The sequence below is a fragment of the Schistocerca nitens genome, chromosome 1, assembly GCF_023898315.1.
Source record: "Schistocerca nitens isolate TAMUIC-IGC-003100 chromosome 1, iqSchNite1.1, whole genome shotgun sequence".
Taxonomy (NCBI): Eukaryota; Metazoa; Arthropoda; class Insecta; order Orthoptera; family Acrididae; genus Schistocerca; species Schistocerca nitens.
The window spans coordinates 455,782,167-455,802,303 of NC_064614.1; the positions used below are offsets into that span (position 1 = coordinate 455,782,167).

Genomic DNA, 20,137 nt, shown 5'->3' on the forward strand with positions numbered 1-20,137 from the left:
CTCTCGCGCCGCCCTCTTACTCTCCCGCTGCCCCGTCCCTCTCGCGCCGCCCTCTTACTCTCCCGCTGCCCCGTCCCTCTCGCGCCACAGCTCGCTCCCTGCCCTCCCAACACCCTGCCCTCAACCCACCCCTCAACCCTCCCCTACCCACACCCTTCTCTCACCCCTTCCCCTATCCTCCCCCCTCCCCCTACCCGCCCCCTCCCCCCCCACTACCCCTACCCGCCCCCTACCCTCCCCCCTTCCCCTACCCGCCCCCTACCCTCCCCCCTTCCCCTACCCGCCCCCTACCCTCCCCCCCTCCCCCCTTCCCCTACCCTCCCCATACCCGCTCCCCCACACACCTCCCCACTCCCCAACACCCCTCCCCCTCCCCCATCCGCTCCCCTCACCTCCCCCTATACTCATCCGCCCTCGCCCTTACCCTCCCCTCGCCCTTACCGTCCCCTCGCCCTTACCCTCCCCTCCCCTCGCCCCTCCCCTCCCCTCGCCCTTACCCTCCCCTCCCCTCGCCCTTCCCTCGCCCTTACCCTCCCCTCCCCTCCCCTCGCCCTTACCCTCCCCTCCCCTCCCCTCGCCCTTACCCTCCCCTCGCCCTTACCCTCCCCTCCCCTCGCCCTTACCCTCCCCTCCCCTCGCCCTTACCCTCACCTCGCCCTTACCCTCACCTCGCCCCTCCCCTCGCCCTTACCCTCACCTCGCCCTTACCCTCACCTCGCCCCTCCCCTCCCATCGCCCCTACACTCATCTCCCCTCGCCCCTACCCTCCCCTCCCACCCCACCCCTCACCTCGCCCCTCCCCTCCCATCGCCCCTACACTCATCTCCCCCGCCCCTACACTCCCCTCCCATCGCCCCTACACTCCCCTCCCCCCGCCCCTCCCCTCCCCCCGCCCCTCCCCTCCCATCGCCCCTCCCCTCCCCTCCCATCGCCCCTACCCTCCCCTCGCCCCTACCCTCCCCTCCCCTCGCCCTTACCCTCCCCTCCCCTCCCCTCGCCCTTACCCTCCCCTCGCCCTTACCCTCCCCTCCCCTCGCCCTTACCCTCACCTCGCCCTTACCCTCACCTCGCCCCTCCCCTCGCCCTTACCCTCACCTCGCCCTTACCCTCACCTCGCCCCTCCCCTCCCATCGCCCCTACACTCATCTCCCCTCGCCCCTACCCTCCCCTCCCACCCCACCCCTCACCTCGCCCCTCCCCTCCCATCGCCCCTACACTCATCTCCCCCGCCCCTACACTCCCCTCCCATCGCCCCTACACTCCCCTCCCCCCGCCCCTCCCCTCCCCCCGCCCCTCCCCTCCCATCGCCCCTCCCCTCCCCTCCCATCGCCCCTACCCTCCCCTCGCCCCTACCCTCCCATCCCCTCGCCCCTACCCTCCCATCCCCTCGCCCCTACCCTCCCATCCCCTCGCCCCTACCCTCCCATCCCCTCGCCCATACCCTCCCCTCCCCTCGCCCCTCCCCTCCCCTCTCCCCTCGCCCCTCCCCTCCCCTCTCCCCTCGCCCCTCCCCTCGCCACTCCCCTCGCCCCTCCCCTCCCCTCGCCCCTCCCCTCCCCTCGCCACTACCCTCCCCTCGCCCCTACCCTCCCCTCGCCCCTACCCTCCCCTCGTCACTACCCTCCCCTCGTCACTACCCTCCCCTCGTCACTACCCTCCCCTCGTCACTACCCTCCCCTCGTCACTACCCTCCCCTCGCCCCTACCCTCCCCTCGCCCCTCCCCTCGCCGCTACCCTCCCCTCGCCCCTCGCCGCTACCCTCCCCTCGCCCGTCCCCACCCCTCCCCTCGCCATTCCCCACCCCTCCCCTCGCCCCACCCCTCCTCTCGCCCCTACCCTCCCCTCCGCCCTACCCTCCCCTCGCCCCTATCCTCCCCTCGCCCCTATCCTCCCCTCGCCCCTATCCTCCCCTCGCCCCTATCCTCCCCTCGCCTCTACCCTCCCCTCGCCCCTACCCTCCTCTCGCCCCTACCCTCCCCTCCCCTCGCCCCTACCCTCCCCTCCCCTCGCCCCTACCCTCACCTCCCCTCGCCCCTACCCTCACCTCGCCCCTACCCTCCCCTCTCCCCTCCCCTCGCCCCTACCCTCACGTCCCTTCGCCCCTACCCTCCCCTCCCCTCGTCCCTACCCTCCCCTCCCCTCGTCCCTACCCTCACGTCCCTTCGCCCATACCCTCCCCTCGCCCTTACCCTACCCACCCATCGCCCCTACCCTCCCCTCCCCATGCCCCTACCCTCACGTCCCTTCGCCCCTACCCTCCCCTCCCCTCGTCCCTACCCTCCCCTCCCCTCGTCCCTACCCTCACGTCCCTTCGCCCATACCCTCCCCTCGCCCTTACCCTACCCACCCATCGCCCCTACCCTCCCCTCCCCTCGCCCCTACCCTCCCCTCCCCTCGCCCCTACCCTCCCCTCCCCTCGCCCCTACCCTCCCCTCCCCTCGCCCCTACCCTCCCCTCCCCTCGCCCCTACGCTCCCCTCCCCTCCCCTCGCCCCTACGCTCCCCTCCCTCTCCCCTCCCCTCGCCCCTACGCTCCCCTCTCCCCTCTCCCCTCCCCTCGCCCCTACGCTCCCCTCGCCCCTACGCTCCCCTCTCCCCTCTCCCCTCCCCTCGCCCCTACGCTCCCCTCGCCCCTACGCTCCCCTCGCCCCTACGCTCCCCTCGCCCCTCCCCTCGCCCCCTACCCTCCCCTCGCCCCCTACCCTCCCCTCGCCCCTACCCTCCCCTCGCCCCCTACCCTCCCCTCGCCCCTACCCTCCCCTCGCCCCTACCCTCCCCTCGCCCCTACCCTCCCCTCGCCCCTACCCTCCCCTCGCCCCTACCTTCCCCTCGCCCCTACCCTCCCCTCGCCCCTACCCCCCACTCGCCCCTACCCTCCCCTCGCCCCTACCCCCCACTCGCCCCTACCCCCCACTCGCCCCTACCCCCCACTCGCCCCTACCCCCCACTCGCCCCTACCCCCCACTCGCCCCTACCCCCCACTCGCCCCTACCCCCCACTCGCCCCTACCCCCCACTCGCCCCTACCCTCCACTCGCCCCTACCCTCCCCTCGCCCCTACCCTCACCCCTACCCTCCCCTCGCCCCTCCCCTCGCCCCTACCCTCCCCTCGCCCTACCCCATCCTTTCGCTTCTCCCCTCTCCCCTCCCCCGTCCTTCCGCTTCTCCCCTCCCCCGTCCTTTCGTTTCTCCCCTCTCCCCTCCCCCCGTCCTTTCGTTTCTCCCCTCGCCCCGTCCTTTCGCTTCTCCCCTCCCCCCATCCTTTGGCTTCTTCCCTCTCCCCTCCCCCCGTCCTTTCGCTTCTCCCCTCTCCCCTCCCCCGTCCTTTCGCTTGTCCCCTCTCCCCTCACCCCTCCCATCCTTTCTCCCCTCCCCTTCTGCCCTCCCATCCTTTCTCCCCTCCCCTTCTGCCCTCCCATCCTTTCGCCCCTCCCCTTCTGCCCTCCCATCCTTTCTCCCCTCCCCTTCTGCCCTCCCATCCTTTCGCCCCTCCCCTTCTGCCCTCCCATCCTTTCGCCCCTCCCCTTCTGCCCTCCCATCCTTTCGCCCCTCCCCTTCTGCCCTCCCATCCTTTCGCCCCTCCCATCCTTTCGCCCCTCCCATCCTTTCGCCCCTCCCATCCTTTCGCCCCTCCCCTTCTGCCCTCCCATCCTTTCGCCCCTCCCATCCTTTCGCCCCTCCCCTTCTGCGCTCCCATCCTTTCGCCCCTCCCCTTCTGCGCTCCCATCCTTTCGCCCCTCCCCTTCTGCCCTCCCATCCTTTCGCCCCTCCCCTTCTGCCCTCCCATCCTTTCGCCCCTCCCATCCTTTCGCCCCTCCCCTCCTTTCGCCCCTCCCATCCTTTCGCCCCTCCCCTCCTTTCGCCCCTCCCCTCCTTTCGCCCCTCCCCTCCTTTCGCCCCTCCCCTTCTGCCCTCCCATCCTTTCGCCCCTCCCCTTCTGCCCTCCCATCCTTTCGCCCCTCCCATCCTTTCGCCCCTCCCATCCTTTCGCCCCTCCCATCCTTTCGCCCCTCCCCTCCTTTCGCCCCTCCCCTCCTTTCGCCCCTCCCCTCCTTTCGCCCCTCCCCTCCTTTCGCCCCTCCCCTCCTTTCGCCCCTCCTCTTCTGCCCTCCCCTCCCTTCGCCCCTCCCATCCTTTCGCCCCTCCCCTCCTTTCGCCCCTTCCCTTCTGCCCTCCCATCCTTTCGCCCCTCCCCTTCTGCCCTCCCATCCTTTCGCCCCTCCCCTTCTGCCCTCCCATCCTTTCGCCCCTCCCCTTCTGCCCTCCCATCCTTTCGCCCCTCCCCTTCTGCCCTCCTATCCTTTCGCCCCTCCCGTTGTGCTCCTCCTCTTGTGCCCCTCACCTTGTGCCCCTCCCCCTCTGTCCTCCCCTTCCTCCCCCTCGCGCCTCCCCTCCTCTCGTGCCTCCCCTCCCCTCCTCTCGTGCCTCCCCTCCCCTCCTCTCGTGCCTCCCCTCCCCTCCTCTCGTGCCTCCCCTCCCCTCCTCTCGTGCCTCCCCTCCCCTCCTCTCGTGCCTCCCCTCCGCTCCTCTCGTGCCTCCCCTCCGCTCCTCTCGTGCCTCCCCTCCCCTCCTCTCGTGCCTCCCCTCCCCTCCTCTCGTGCCTCCCCTCCCCTCCTCTCGTGCCTCCCCTCCCCTCCTCTCGTGCCTCCCCTCCCCTCCTCTCGTGCCTCCCCTCTCCTCTTCTCGCGCCTCTCCTCTCCTCCTCTCGTGCCTCCCTCCCCTCCTCTCGCGCCTCCCCTCCCCTCCCCTCCCCTCGCGCCTCCCCTCCCCTCGCGCCTCCCCTCCCCTCCCGCCTCCCCTCCCCTCCCCTCGCGCCTCCCCTCCCCTCCCCTCGCGCCTCCCCTTCCCTCGCGCCTCTCCTCCCCTCCCCTCGCGCCTCCCCTCCCATCGCACATCATCCAACCCCTCTTTGTTCCTTCCAATACTTCATTCTCACACTTTCTCTCATGCCCCCCCCCTCACGCCCCCCTCTCTCCTGACATCCGTCCCGTATTGCTCACTCACCTCTGCCACCTCGGCCTTCCTCGTTCCTCTCTGCTGCCGCTGCCCCTGGCCCTCTGCCACCACCCCCGCCCTCTCTGCCACTGCCCCCACCTTTCATGCAGTGTTTGAATCCTAAGTTTATAACAACAAAGTAGTCCTAACTGTTTATTGATTACATGTATATGCAAGTACTCATAGTTTCTTAATTTAGTAGTTTTTGTCACTATGCAGTTATCCATGTAAATTAAATGTCTTCTGTAATTTAATGTAGCAGTTCATCAAATTGTTCCACTGGTTTGCAAAAGTTTGCTGAATTTTGTTTTAAGACATGAAAAAGTCTGTCTCTTAGAATTGGATGATCTTGAAATGGCCTCTTTCGGTTTAAAGTGGTGGGAGAGAAAAATGACACACATCCTCCCCCTTTTTCATGGTTAAATTAGTAACAAAATCTGCTTGCGTCAAACTGTGCTCTCTTGTTCATTTCTCTACTTGAAAATGTGGAATATTGATGGGTAAAATTAGACTAGTATATGCCCAATGAGGTTGTGATTGAGAATTTAAGAAGTTGCTATGCAACTAGATAGATCATAACCACAGATAATGTAGCCAGTTTTGTAGCAGCTGTTTATTGTAAGTTGGAGGGACAACTAAGCATTTAAAGTAATTGGAAAAAGGTGCTGGTAATACTTGAATTCATGAAAGTCACTGGAGAGATTCACATAACTGTAGGTTTGTATTGCTGACAGGAGTATAATCTGGAATTAGAGAATAGTTCAATTTATCTGTATTACCTTGGATGTTGTTGAGGTCTGCAAAAGTCTTAAGAAATTCTCAAAACTGAATAATAGCTATGCTTCAGTTACTATTATGGGAACAAATAAAGTTATTGAAGTTAAAAAAATTGTAAAATATGGAATAATTTTTATGCCTATCAGTACCTTTTTGGAGACCTGAAATCTGCTCTAGAAGAATCAACTTCGATAGTGCATCTTTTGAACTCAGCTAGCATTTGAATAAAATCCCTTTGGATATTAAGCTGTGTCATAATAAAACACTAAAACCAACTATGAAACAGATGTTTTTACTGTCTTTCCAACACAAATGTTCATGATAAAGTCGCCCTGAAGTGAAGCAGTGGAAGATTGTTGAAACATCAGTTTTGGGGTTATCTTTAATGTTTCGTAATGATCAGCCTAGTTCTCAAAAAGATTTTATTCAAAGGACATTAATCATGAAAGCCTATACATTTTCATCCGTTTGCACTGTTCATCCATGAAGTTAATGTAAACTCTTGTGCTGTTATTTTAAGATATCTGACCATGGCCCTAATGGGTGGCTGTTGGAGACTTCAGCCATGATCACACAGAAAAACTAAACTGGAACCTAATTGCACTTGGTGTAACTGTAATCATTTGCAACAGACTTAAAAATAAGAATTGGTCAGGTTCTTGTGAAACAAAAGGTGACATCTTTTCTTGATTTGTTTATCATCAAACAGTGGAAAACATGCGTAATTGTATCACAGTCACTGTTTTGAAGATATTGACCAATTGTGAAGTTTCGGCGATTCGAGATTATTATTCAGTGAATTGTTTCCTTCAGTGCACTTTATAATCCTCTTTATGTATTTTTGGCTTGCAACTCTTGCATTACATGTTCATTCAACTGAGTCTGCCCCATTACTGTATTCATGGGCTCGCTACTAACTCACATTGTAGTTGCGACATAACAATTGCCTGTCTACCAGAAAAGTGAGAAAATTAAAAAGTTGTAGAAGCTGAGGCTCGCCAGCTAACACTTGCAGATTGGTAGTTTGCGGGCAAGGGTGTCAGTCATGGTATTGTTATAACTGGAAGGCTTTAAGTATTGGCAACCACGTGGTTGTAATGTTCCTACATGTGCAGAAGCTATTCTGTATAGTTCAGCAGCTTGCAAAGGGAACAAAATGTGAGTCTATTGAGTATTGGGCAAGCGTTGTATTTGCATATTAGACCAGTTTTATCACTGGATTAAATACTTTCTAGCACCTAGAATTCAGCATGAAACATCCTGGTAGATTACAATTTGTGTGCAGGGTTGGGACTGGCAGAAGTATGAGTGTGAAGCCTGCTTGTGCATTGTTTGTCCAGGTTAACTCAGTCGGGGAGAGTATTTCCTAAAAATTATAAGTGTTTTTATTTTATTTTATTATTATTATTTATTTTTTTCTAATTAATTATTTTTTTTATTATTATTTTTTTTATTTTTATTTATTTATTTTTCCAAAGCTCTTGTCCCAGTTATACAGTTATAAACACGATTTAAATCTGCCATGAAGTTTCAAAACATTGTACACTCTTCTGCACAGTAGAAGATTCATTCTGTAATTCAGTATGGCATATTTTAACAGGGAGGATTTATCAGATAACAGATGTGTGTGTGCCCACAATATTAACAGTTTTACTTGGTATTATGTGTTGCAAAATGCAGTTCCTGAAGCGGGTCAGCAGCCTTTTCAGTAGTGGAGAGAGGCAACTGCTGAACTGTAGATTGATCTGGCCTTGTAATATTAAACCATAATGCCTTTGCCATGTTAATATTCCAAAGGCCAAAAGCAAGGGAAAATATAGACATTATATTTCCCAAGCACATGCAGGTCTACTGAACGGTTTAATATTGATGGTTTCCTCTTGGTAAAATATTCTGCAGATAAAATAGTTCACCATAAAGATCTCTGGGTGGGGGACATCTCAGGAAAAACAAAACTGTAACTCTATGGATCATTGTCTACTGCAGGCTCGTCCAAACTGTGCCCCTGGGGCGCCAGCGCCCGCGATCGCCCGCGGCCAGCGCCCCGGGCGAATTCGTATGTTGTCCCAGTGGCCGAGCCATATCGCTTAGCTGGCCGTGCGGACCGCCCGACCGCAAGCCGCGCCTTGCAATGCCGCTGTACACGCGCTTCGTTAAGGATGACAGACCACCGCGCCAGCAGCATTCAAAAGTGACACAAAGCCATTAGTCAACAGACGTAAGGCTTCAGTGGATTGAGATGGATGGTCAACAGCAGCAGACAAAAAGAAAGAGGAGCGGCACGTCCTTACTATTTAAACCAGAGTGGGAAATTAATTTCCTTTGTACTGCTGCCGAAAATCATGCCAAATGTTTAGTATGTCATCGAAACCTCACGTATTTAAAAAAGTACTCGATTGAACGGCATTTTAATACCTGTCACAAATATCAGTTCGAAAATTTGTCGCAAGAGGATCGCCAGTCAACACTTGAAGAAGTGAAAGAAAATTTCAAGCAGCATTAGAGTAAAGTAAGCGTTTCCTATTGTATGACTCTTTATTATTTATTATATTTTATAATCTGATATGTCACTTAGCAATGTGCCAGTTATAGAATATCAGATTTCAGCAACAAGGAACATTTCTTTTTGGCTAATTTTTATAATTGGGCTGCATTAAATCGTGTCCACAGACATAAGAAACAATGCGTCAATTTTTGCCACTTTCTGAAAACCCTTCACAATCGCTCTCTCGGTCAGCAAAGTGTCATTAATAGCCATTCTTTGCCTGGTCGACTCGGCGGCTTGTATTTGTCCTGCAGACCTCACGGCAAAATTTGAAGAAATAGCTTTTTCGCCTCAAACTATCGCTCGCCGAGTCGAAGATGTGGCCTTAGATATGGAACAGCAATTAATGGAGAGAGCAGCAAACTTCATGTCATTTTCTATCGCTCTTGACGAGTCGTTGACGTTGTGGACATATCTCAGCTCGTTATATTCATTCGAGGTGTGTCACAGAAGAATTTCTCGACCTTATACCATTAAAAGACACAATCACGGATTTGGATATTTTTCTAGTCGTGGAAAACATGTTAGAGTCAATGTGTTTAAAATGGTAACGCCTGACCAGTGAAACAATGGATGGAGCCCCTGCGCTACGAAGGATACCCACTGGATTCCTGGGTTACGTCAGGTCAAAAAGGGCTGAAGTCGGCTGTTCCTTATTCGCGGCAGTCCATTGTCTGATGCACCAGGAGACACTTTGTGTGAAGATTGTCAACATAAAAAATGTTATGGACACAGTTCTTCGAACGGTTAATTACCTTCGATCGCATGGACTCGCACATTGCCAATTTAAAGAATTTCTGGCTGATATCGAAGCGGAATACCCGGACATCCCCTACCACATTGAAGTACGATGGCTGAGCACAGGAAAGGTGCTTCATCGGTTTTCCTCCTTGAGGGGTGAAATAAATACCTTTTTGGAAATGAAAGGACGTCCAGAAGAATTACTTCGTGATCCTAAGTGGGTGGCAAATTTTGCATTTTTGAGTGACCTTACTGGCCACTTAAATACTTTGTGGGAAAACCAGTTGCGCGAGAAGAATTGTGGACACTTTCTGCACTAGACAGTGTTAAAGAAGATGTGGATTTTTTTCAGATTATGTTCAAATCATTTGCGAATTACAAGAACAGTTTGAAAACAGATTTTTGGAGATAAGTGAACATCAACCGGCCTTAGATATATTTATTCGCCCGTTTTCCCTTCGGGCAGAGGACGTCTCACAAGTGTTCCAACTATAGCTGATTGACCTGCAGTGCGATATCTGCCTGGTGGACCGCTTTCTTATGTGTAAAACTTTGGATGACTTCTACAGCTGTCTTCCACGAGAGAAATATCCACTTTTGCACAAGCACGCGGCCATAGTTCCCTCAATGTTTGGTTCCACGTATATTTGTGAGCGCTTTTTCTCTCTTTTAAAACTTGCTAAAACTAAGAACAGTTCTAAAAATTTGACTAGCAGTCTCACGGAATATTGTTCCAAACCTAGACAAAATCGATTCGTCGAAAAAGAAATACGTGTAAAATGTTAAGAATTAAAGAGCTTTATAACCTTAATTCTATTTTAATAAGTTTTCAAACTTGATCAGTTAAAATTATTACGTACAAAACAGCAAACTAAAGATCCGATTTCTAAACTCTGAAAAGGGATACAAAAAGCTGTAGCACGAAGTATAATAAAAAATATTTACTTGTAACTACTAACCGTAAGAATGAGACTCTATATCCATTACATAAAATTATTTCTAAAATAGAAAAATTTGTTTATGTCTGATCTGACCACGGGACAGACTAGTGCACAGCAGTGCTGTTCGTTCTCACTCGCTCCACAGCTCTCTCTCTCTCTCTCTCTCTCTCTCTCTCTCTCTCACTCCTATGCCGACACTAGCAACACATGGTCGCGGACGGGGCGCAATTCTTGGATGAGCCTGGTCTACTGTATTAGATTCCTTAATTGGATTAGTAAATTAAACAATTTAAAAAGAGAAATAGTTAGGATGAAGTTTGATTTAGTGCTAGTTTCTGAAGTTTTCTGGCAGGAAGAACAGTACTTCTGCTGAGGTTAGTATAAGGACATCAAAACAAAATAAAATAGAAGTGATACAGGAGTAGTTCTAACAACAAATCAGAATGTGGGGGAGCTAATATGTACAGCACAGTGAACACATTATCATAGTAAAAATAGACACAATCTTTAACATGATACACACCACAGTAGTAAAAGTTCATATGCCTGCTATCTCTGCAGTTGTAGAATTTAAAAGAATGTGTGAGGACATAAAAGAAATTGTTCAGATTGTTAATGGAATTAAAGAATCATAAAGGGTCTGACCATTATATATAATCCATCTAAAACCTTATGCGGTTTGCAGGTCTCTTTCACTTATACAAGGTTTCAAAACCAAATTTAAAACTGAACCATTTCCAGGGGCAGATTTGAATGCTGTTTATAATTTATTGTTTATAAACTGCAGATTAAAACTGAAGAAATTGCAGAAAGATGAGAATTAAGGGATGGGACATGGATAAGTTCAAAGTGGATGTTCACTAAACAATGACAACATCCATATTGAAAACATGCAATGACTAAGACCTTTCCTGTGCCAGCAAACGCACTACTGAACACTTTATGAGCTTTCACACTGAGAGAACAGCTTTGCTGTTCCTGAATACAGACTTCCATAATACATACTGCCAGATCAACTTTGCCCCAGATGGCTTAAAATTCACCACCTGCATCCCACCAGGACTGCCTCCCAACTCCCTCCATTTTGCAAGCTGCTCCACATCATTCTTTTCTTGTGGAGGCGATTCACCCAAGTAGCTTCCAGAGTAGAAAGTAGGCACTCCAGTTGGCCATTTTCTGCTAGCACTCATAGTAATACTGTAATGTATTTCTGCATACTGCCACTTTCAGTAGCTTACTCCCAAAAGGTACTAGGAAACCTAGCCATCCTGTGGGAAACAGCTGTCTTTGTAAACCACCTGGTCAGGCCAGGTGACCACCTGTTAGCTGGTTTATACAGAGACCAAACACTTTACCACCGGCGTGATAATTCCCGTCCCCTGGACGCCAGGAAACAGATGCTGTCACTTGCAGTAGTGACTAGTCCACACTGATGGTCACAGCCCAGAAATAATTCGTTACAGAAGGACATGAAAAGAAAGCAGAGATTGAGGAGGGATTGAGGAAGTGTTGTAACCTGTTCTTGCAGTGCAGGAAAGCAAGTGTGAATTTGGAAGAAAATTTGAAAGTTACACGGTTTTGTAGATGCTGGAAAGCGTGTTGAAAGGTGTTGGTTAAGAAATTTAATTTATGATATTATTTTCTGATTTTGCAGCCTTGAACGCGTTTTTTTTTTATTTTATTTTTTTAAACCATAGAAGGATGTATTTTCCAACTTTTGTTCCATTTTGTTATAATACTCTGTTTTGAATGGTAACTGCTGTTAACAAATCTTGTGTAATAACAGTGTACTCCATTATATTATTTTATTTAGTAACACTTGACAGTTGTATTTTATTTATTTCCACCAACATTATAGATGTTACCTGCGAAGTCATGTCATTTTAGCCATTAGTTGTGTAGTGTTACTATATGTTTACAAAGAGTTTTGAAGATTAAGTATTACATGGTATAATATTCATATACCTGTGAAGAACTATGTTTAAGCCCAGTATACGAGCGCCACTCCAATAGAAATGCACACTATTTTCGTAAAAATACAGTTTTGATTCTGCATGTGTGAAAGTTTTACTGTGTGTAGACACATCCTTCCCGCTTGTTTTCAAACTTAGTTCAACCTGTTCCTGTGAATGGCGTCGTCACAGCATGTCTTCAAGGTCGCTGCTACACTTGATGTTCATCAGAAGCAATGTGCTGTCATAGAATTCCTGTGCTGTGAAAACGAGACTGTGGGAAACATCCACAAGAGGCTGAAAAAGGTGCATGGAGATGCTGCTGTCGATTGCACTACAGTTAGTCGGTGGGCAAGCAGGTTACATGATGAAAGCGGGCATGGCAATATTGAGGATTATCCTCGCAGCGGCAGGCCTCGTACTGCACACACTCCAGACAATGTGCAGAGAATTAACAGATTGGTGACTGCTGACAGACACATCACAGTGAATGAATTGTCACGCTACGTTGGGATATGGGAAGGAAGTGTTTGCAGAATACTGAAAGTGTTGGCGTTAAAAAAGGTTTGTGCCAGATGGGTTACCAGGATGTTGACAGTGGCTCACAAAGAAACAAGAAAAACAGTATGCAGCGAACTTTTGGAACAGTATGAGAATGGTGGAGATGAATTTCTTGGAAGAATTGTGACAGGTGATGAAACGTGGGTCCATCATGTTTCACTAGAAATTAAGAGACATCATACAAATTCTCCCAAGAAAACAGAATTCAAAACCACACCTTCTGGTGGAAAAGTTATGGCTATGGTGTTTTTCAATTCCGAAGGACTCTTGCTTGTGGACATCATGCCAAGTGGAACTACCATAAATTCTGATGCATATGTGACTACACTGAAGAAACTTCAAGCTTGACTGAGTCGTGTTCGGCCACGTCGGCAAAAGCAGGATGTTTTGCTGTTGCAGTGTACGGCCACATGTCAGTCAAAAAACAGTGGAAGCGATCACAAAACTCGATCACAAAACTCGGATTGACAACACTGAAACACCCGCCGTACAGTCCCGACCTGTCTCCATGCGACTGAAAGAAAACTGAAAGATTCTCTTTGTGGAACAAGGTTTGAAGATGATAACTCCCTTGTGCACGCTGCCAAACAGCGGCTCCCAACAGGTTGGTCCAGAATTTTACTGTGCAGGTATACAGGTGCTGATTCCAAGATGGCGTAAGGCAGTTGAGAGGGATGGAAATTATGTGGAGAAATGAAAATATTGTTCCTAAAGGATGTATCTACACACTGTAAAACTTTCAAACATGTAGAATAAAAGATGGATTTAAAAAAAAATTGTGTGCATTTCTTTTCGAGTGACCCTCGTATGTTGCTATGCTGTGCCATCCTATTCTACCTACTTCTTTCCAAGCTTTCTGCAAATATTTATTATTGAAAACATATTAACACTTCACTCATCGATTTTCAGTATACTATTGACTGGTTATCCTTCAATAAGTACCTAAGGTCTCACTCCTTGTGTTCTTGATCATCTCTTAACGATTCCTTCATAACCAGGTTTGTAACTCTCACCTTTATATCAGTTCACACACAGGTTGTTTTGCATATTCAACAAAAAATTATAATTAATTGTTTTTGACCTATTCTTATGTTGTGTGTGTGCCAGGTTCATTGGTGGTATTAGTTTAGAAAACCATTTTGTGTACTTGCCAACATTAGAGAGAGGGGTAGTATTCCATATCTTTGCTGCCATTGCCAACCTATATTAAATTTGATTTGGTCTTCGTTCATTCAAGTCTTATGTTTTCACCCCTAGCCTGAAATTGAATAGCTCTGGTTATTTGTTTTAGACAAAGCAACAAGCAATGCCCAATCAAGGTGTGTGGGACATGCGAGGCAAACAATTCTTTACTGGTGTTGAAATAAGAGTCTGGGCAATAGCTTGCTTTGCTCCCCAGAGAACAGTGAGAGAGGATGCATTGAGGTAAGCTATAGCAGTTTTGAAGAAAATATTGTCCCTGCGTTCTGCATTTGTTAATTCATTTTGATGTTTTTCTTTACAGGAATTTTACGCAGCAACTTCAAAAAATAAGCAATGATGCAGGGATGCCAATAATTGGACAACCTTGTTTCTGTAAGCATTTTTATGTATTGAATATATTTATTGATGCCTACTATTGTCATTGGTATTGAAGTATTTTAGTGATATCAAGTTAATATTTATTATAGCAAAGCCAAAGAAAAACAGTGAAGTGGATGAAATTGAGTTTCCAGGTAAAATTGGTGATGGAAGTAATGATATTGAAATCATTAGCCACCACATTCATTGACTGCTTCGATACAATGGTAGCAAATATTGCAATTGCTGATGATTAACTTGATGCAGAAACATTCAGTTGCAAAAGATGGAATTTTTTGTTATCTATATGTTAAAGCATAATTAATATATACTGTTGGGAAAAATCCATCCCTCTCAAGGACTGTTCAGTAGCACCAGGGTTAATATGTGCATACTGAGGTGTTGTAATATTCTGTGTTAGGTCATCGACTATCAGATGGCACTCAGGAGGCCTGTCTGTCCATCCTCTGTTTTGACTCTGCAAGCAGTAACTGTGCTGAGTTTAGAAGTTAAGTGTTTGCAACATTCATTCTTGGGTACAAGCATGCCCCATTGACAAGTACGTACTCCTGTTGGGTAGCTTCGGCCATTCACTGTGGGGCTATGGGGAAAGCTGGATGGACATGTTGATGGATTGATGCACATGTTGGACAGTGTATCAATGGTGTGTTGCTACTTTCATCATCAGTCTGTGGAACATTGCCACTCCTGTGGACCAGGTTCTGGATGTCTGTATAGTACAGAAACCGTGAAGTTGATGCATTGTTTCAGCATTAGTGGCTGACCGAACATTTTTCAGGGATGACGTCCGGGCACATGTTGCACCAGCTGTGTTGTCAGGGACTATTGTGGACCTGGCGAGGGTACCACTAACCCCATGACACCACTAAGCAAGGCAGTACAGGTTTCATGAAAAAGTTGACTGAAGAGTCGAATGGCCTCTGTTGTCTTCAGTGATGAGGGAAGGTTCTGTCTGAATGGAAGTGATGAATGTACATATTTATGGTGTAGACCTGGTGAGCTGCCTATTCCAGATTGCGTTCGTCCATGAGAAACAGGTCCTGTCCCAGGCTTCGTGGTGTGAGGGACCATCAGTTACAACTTGTGGTCACATTTGGTGTTTCTGCTGGGTGAAGTAGACAATGTCCACTATATTGCACATGCTATTGTCTCTGTACTAATGGCATTTCTTCAATGGGATGGTGATGTTTTTTTTCAGCAGGGCAATGCACATCCACATACGGCTGCATTAGACAGAATGTGCTCTTCGTGATGTACAACTACTGCGCTGACCAGCAAGATCACCATATCTATTTCAGATTGATCATGTGCAGGACGTGATGTTACAAGAACTCGACTCTTCTCCAGGACCCGCAGAAACCAGTGCCAAATTGTAACTAAAGCCACAAGATTCTTGGGACAAACTATCGCAGAATGACATTTGGTGCCTTTATGATCATTTGCATGTGAGAAGACATGCCTGTGCTGCCAGCAAAGGGGGTTTCATTGTGTATTAATGCGACAGTTTAGGCATCCTGTGCTGTGTGTTTCATTTGGTCTGAATTTATCATATACTCCTACAGTGATGAACTACCTGGCACCTCACATGTCAATAAAATGACCTTGTCCTTGAGGGCGTTACACTCTTTTCCCTTGAGTTTAGATGCTTTAATTTACACTTGTAGTTAACTTCTACAACCTTCTACAACACTGACAGTCATTATGCTAAAAATGCACTTTGAAAGAGATTTCAGAAATCATTATGTCATTAAGAAGAGCTATTCTTCTGCTAAGAAATAAATTTCAAGCTGTATCAAAGTCATCAAGTTCAAGCTGTGTGCGTAATGACTCAGTCACTCAAGGAATATTTACAGATACGGTAAATTCATAGTAGTGACAGCTATCAATAATAGAAAGAAAGAATATCAACTGTGATTACCAATCCATTTTCTCACAGTCTTTTATCAAAATTGAACAAGTGGCATGCAATAGAATACTGACTCATTTTTCATAGCATGACGTGCTGGCTGACTATAAACTCAGCATTAGCGATGGAGTGTTCACAAAGCTACACGTAATATTACAAATTAAGTTCTGGAGGAGTTGAACAACTATTATTACCCTGTTTGTATGCCTCTGTGATGTTGTCAAGGTCATTGATCAAGTGGACCATAAAACTATGCTTGAGATACTTTACTCATTTCCACTCCAGCAGTGAGTGGTGCTCGATATTGCAAATATTGTTTTCTGCTCTGACATCGAGCCTTATTCGACATGATTTTTCATAGCTCTCACGTATTCCGTTCTCAAATCTGACTGTACTAGGCACCAATGCTGTATAGTACTGCCATCTAGGGAAGCCTGTGTTAACTCTGAATCAAATTGTAGCAGTTGTGAAGAGAATGGATGTAATTATTACGTTCAAGGTTATTAGACAGAAATGGCTTGTTATTTACGATCGGTCCTTTCTAAAAAAGAGATTGTAGAGCTTTCAGAGGAATGTTTAAGTGGAAACAAGAGTGACAATGATTTTGATGGTGACAGTGATTCATTTGTAAGTTAAATGTAGATGGAAACAGTCCACCTTGCAGAATTTAAAAAAAATCCACACAATGAAAAGTTTTGTAATGCTATATAAATGTATTTGAATGAAAGCTCACTTTTTGCTTTAATATATACTCTAGTTGTTGGTCAGTCACTGTTTCCACAAAGAGAGTTGCAAATTCTCTGTGGCATGCATGCCATTCAGGCAGTGGCGATTTAAATAAGAGCGCAAAGAGATGCCCTGTTGTGCATTGCAGAGTACAAAGGGTTAATACTACAGAATTGATTGCTCCACTGTTGTGTGGATCTACCCTTATTTTCATTAGGAGAAGTTAGAACATTGTGTTCATCTGCACTCCAGTAATAAAATAAAACGCAGAATGGGAGAACGTAAAATTTGAAACCTCACAAGGTTTTCTCCTGTTCGTAATCTACACAAATTATCTTCTAATGAGTTTAAGTGACTCTAAAGAAAAACATAGTGATTGCTTTTTTCACCTAAAGTCACATGTATTTTTGGTGGAATTTGCATCTCAATTTTTCTTTGTGTAAATGAAAAGACGTACAAATGTATTATGTCGTCACATTAACATGCACTCATATGTCAGTGTCGAGTATGTTGAGTTCTGACAACATGGTGTGGAAGAAGCACGCTGCAGAGTTCCCCTATGTGCAGAGCAATATCGACCGTGTCCGGTATTCTGAGTGCACATATGTATGTAAACCAATGAGATGAACGAGCACCACCATCATCAAATATTTAAATTTTGCTTTATGTATACCACAGACAGAAAAATATTGCTAGTGTATGCACTAGGAAGGAAATTTGTGTTCTGATAGAGCCCATCCATTTCTGTAAACAAACTGTGTGATTTGCAAGGACAGATACAGCCAACAACAACTGCTGCTGGGGAGTGGTGCAGTCACATGCCCATTTCGTGAACTCTTGTGTACTGTGTAGGTGGTACACGTCACCTTAGCTGTCAGTTGCTCTGAAGCTCACTGTGGTGGCATAGATCACATTGGGACACAAGTGTCATATGTGTAAACCCCATCATTTCCGAGTGTTCAGCAGCATGATTGTGATCCAGATAGAATGTTACTTGTTGAATGCCACAGCACATATGATGGACTCTATTGCTCCAAAGTTTTCTGAAATGGTTTGTGCTTGTTTGCTTCTTTCGGCAATATTTAAGCTTCCAGCAAATGATTGTTTCTGGTGCGGAGCAGCAGCATTTTTGTACTGTTGAACAGTGTGCTTCCCTGATTTACGATGCATCTGAACTTTGTTTTTCTTTCCTTACTCAAATCAGTAATTACAAAACTCAGCACAATATTGATTTTGACATATTGTGGATAATCATAGCTGTAAGACCCATACTTTACAATGCTACAGGGGTAACCGACAATGTACTTAACATAGAAATAGAACCGAATATAACTCTATTTGCATGTTACAGGAAGACTTTTGGCATGGTCGAAATACATAGACAGCTTTTATTTTCTGGTCGCTGTAGTGCAGAGTGCGGGCACTATAAACTGGCAATTGGCTGTGAGTGTAAACAAACAAGAATTATGAGTGCCAGAGTGGAGAGGAATGGTACCGGGAAATAAGCCCAGTGTCACGCTCGTAGGGCAGCCAGCTTACACTTGTGTTCTGTGTTCCTGCAGAAGCAACTGGCACATGGTCATAGTGATTGCTGATTTCTTCTAGTGTTGTGAGGTTTGTAATCAGATTCTGTGACAGACCAGGATTAGTCTCTTCACTCATTTCAAAATAAGAAAAGAAGAGAACAACGCTCAACACAAAACAGTTTCTAATGGTTACAGTGCAACTGCTTGCTGAGGTTGGCAGTGTGGTAAACGAGGTAGTCCAGGCGTGTGACCTCTACGAGTATTTTATGCAGTTACAGTGCAAAAGTCTGCCACGTAAAACTGCCGTCTTCATGTGTCCGTATTATACCACCTGAGAAACTTCAGCTAGCAGGAAAATGTTCACATTTCTTTAGTCAAAGATACTGAGTCCAGCATTGCAGTACGCGTTGTGTGTCTTATATAGACCATTCTGTCGTCCACAGTTGCCGTGGCACCAGAGTATTGAGTGCACTGATATGGTGTGACATTCATGCACTTTTTATTTTGCAAAATCATTCTTGGATGGTGGTGCTGATGGAATGATCTGTCTGCGCTGTGTCCGTGGTATTTATGTCCACAGGGTCCCGAGTCGTACCCCGGTGCAGACGGCCGGCGGAGTGCCGTGAGGGGGGAGGGGGGGGGGGGCGGTAGCGGCAGTCACACCCGGTGGTAGGCGTAGTTCATCTCCATCCGCCATGGCGGAAGGATCTCACGTCCGCTCACGCCGTTGCTCTTTGATGGTGTTATGGTGTTTAATAATGGTTTCCAGGCCTTGCTAAGTTGAAACCCGGTGTCCCTGTTGATGACGTTATCTGTTGTGCGAATTTCTATGGCTTCCTTGTAGATACTGTCCCAGTAGGCACTTTTGGTCGTCAGGATTTTTGTCTCTTCGAATTCGCTGTGTGTCCGGTGTCAGTGCAGTGTTCTGCTAGGGCCGAATGGGTGGGTTGGAGTAAGTGGGCGTGATGTTCGTGTTCCTTGCATCGCTCCTCGACCGTGCGAACTGTTTGGCCAATGTAGGATTTGCCACATCCGCACAGGATTTTGTATACGCCCGCTTTCTTAAGGCTTACGTCATCTTTTGCTGTTCCTAGGAGGTCACAAATCTTTGTTGGTGGTCGGAAGACTGTGTCAATCTTGTGTCCCCTTAACAGTCTCCCTATTTTTGACGACACGTTGCCAGCAAACGGCAGAAAGGCCAGAGCTTGCTTCTCTTCTTCGGGTTGTTCTTCATCTCGGTTCTTACTGCACTTCTGTTGTCGGAAGGCCCTTTGGATTTGGCGGTTGCCATACCCATTCTTGTGGAACACGGTCTCCAGGTGTTTGAGTTCCGTTAGCAAGTTCTGTTTATCAGATATTGAGTGTGCTCTATATGCCAAGGTGTTGAGCATTCCATTAAGCTGCGCCGTATGGTGGCAGCTGGAGGCATGTAGGTACAGGTCAGTGTGTGTAGGCTTGCGGTACACACTGTGACCCAGTGAGCCATCAGACCTATGTTCCACTAGGATATCAAGAAAGGATAGTTTTCCATCTTTCTCAGTCTCCGTGGTGAACCGAATGTTAGTGTGGACTGAATTTAGATGTTGTAGAAAAATCTGTAGCTGTTCCTGTCCATGTGGCCACATGACAAACGTGTCGTCCACGTAGCGAAAGAAGCATACAGGTTTCAGTTCGGCAGCTTCCAGTGCTTCCTCTTCGAAACTCTCCATGAACAGGTTGGCCACCACTGGGGATAGCGGGCTCCCCATGGCTTCTCGTAGTATTGACCAATGAAGACAAAGTACGTAGATGTTAACACGTGCCTGAACAGTTGTGTCAGTTCGGGCCCGAATTTCTCACTGATTAAGTGGAGAGAATTTTCCAGCGGGACAACTGTGAAGCAGACCAA

General features: G+C 48.1%; 1 protein-coding gene across 1 annotated transcript in view; it reads left to right on the forward strand.

Moving 5' to 3' along the window:
- Positions 1–20,137, forward strand: part of LOC126251683 (protein argonaute-2) — a 238,385-nt gene that overhangs the window by 125,880 nt on the left and 92,368 nt on the right. The window contains exons 9-10 of the mRNA XM_049952270.1: positions 13,802–13,935; positions 14,015–14,085. Of these exons, the coding sequence (XP_049808227.1) occupies positions 13,802–13,935; positions 14,015–14,085 (205 nt within the window). The remainder of the gene's footprint in view (positions 1–13,801; positions 13,936–14,014; positions 14,086–20,137) is intronic.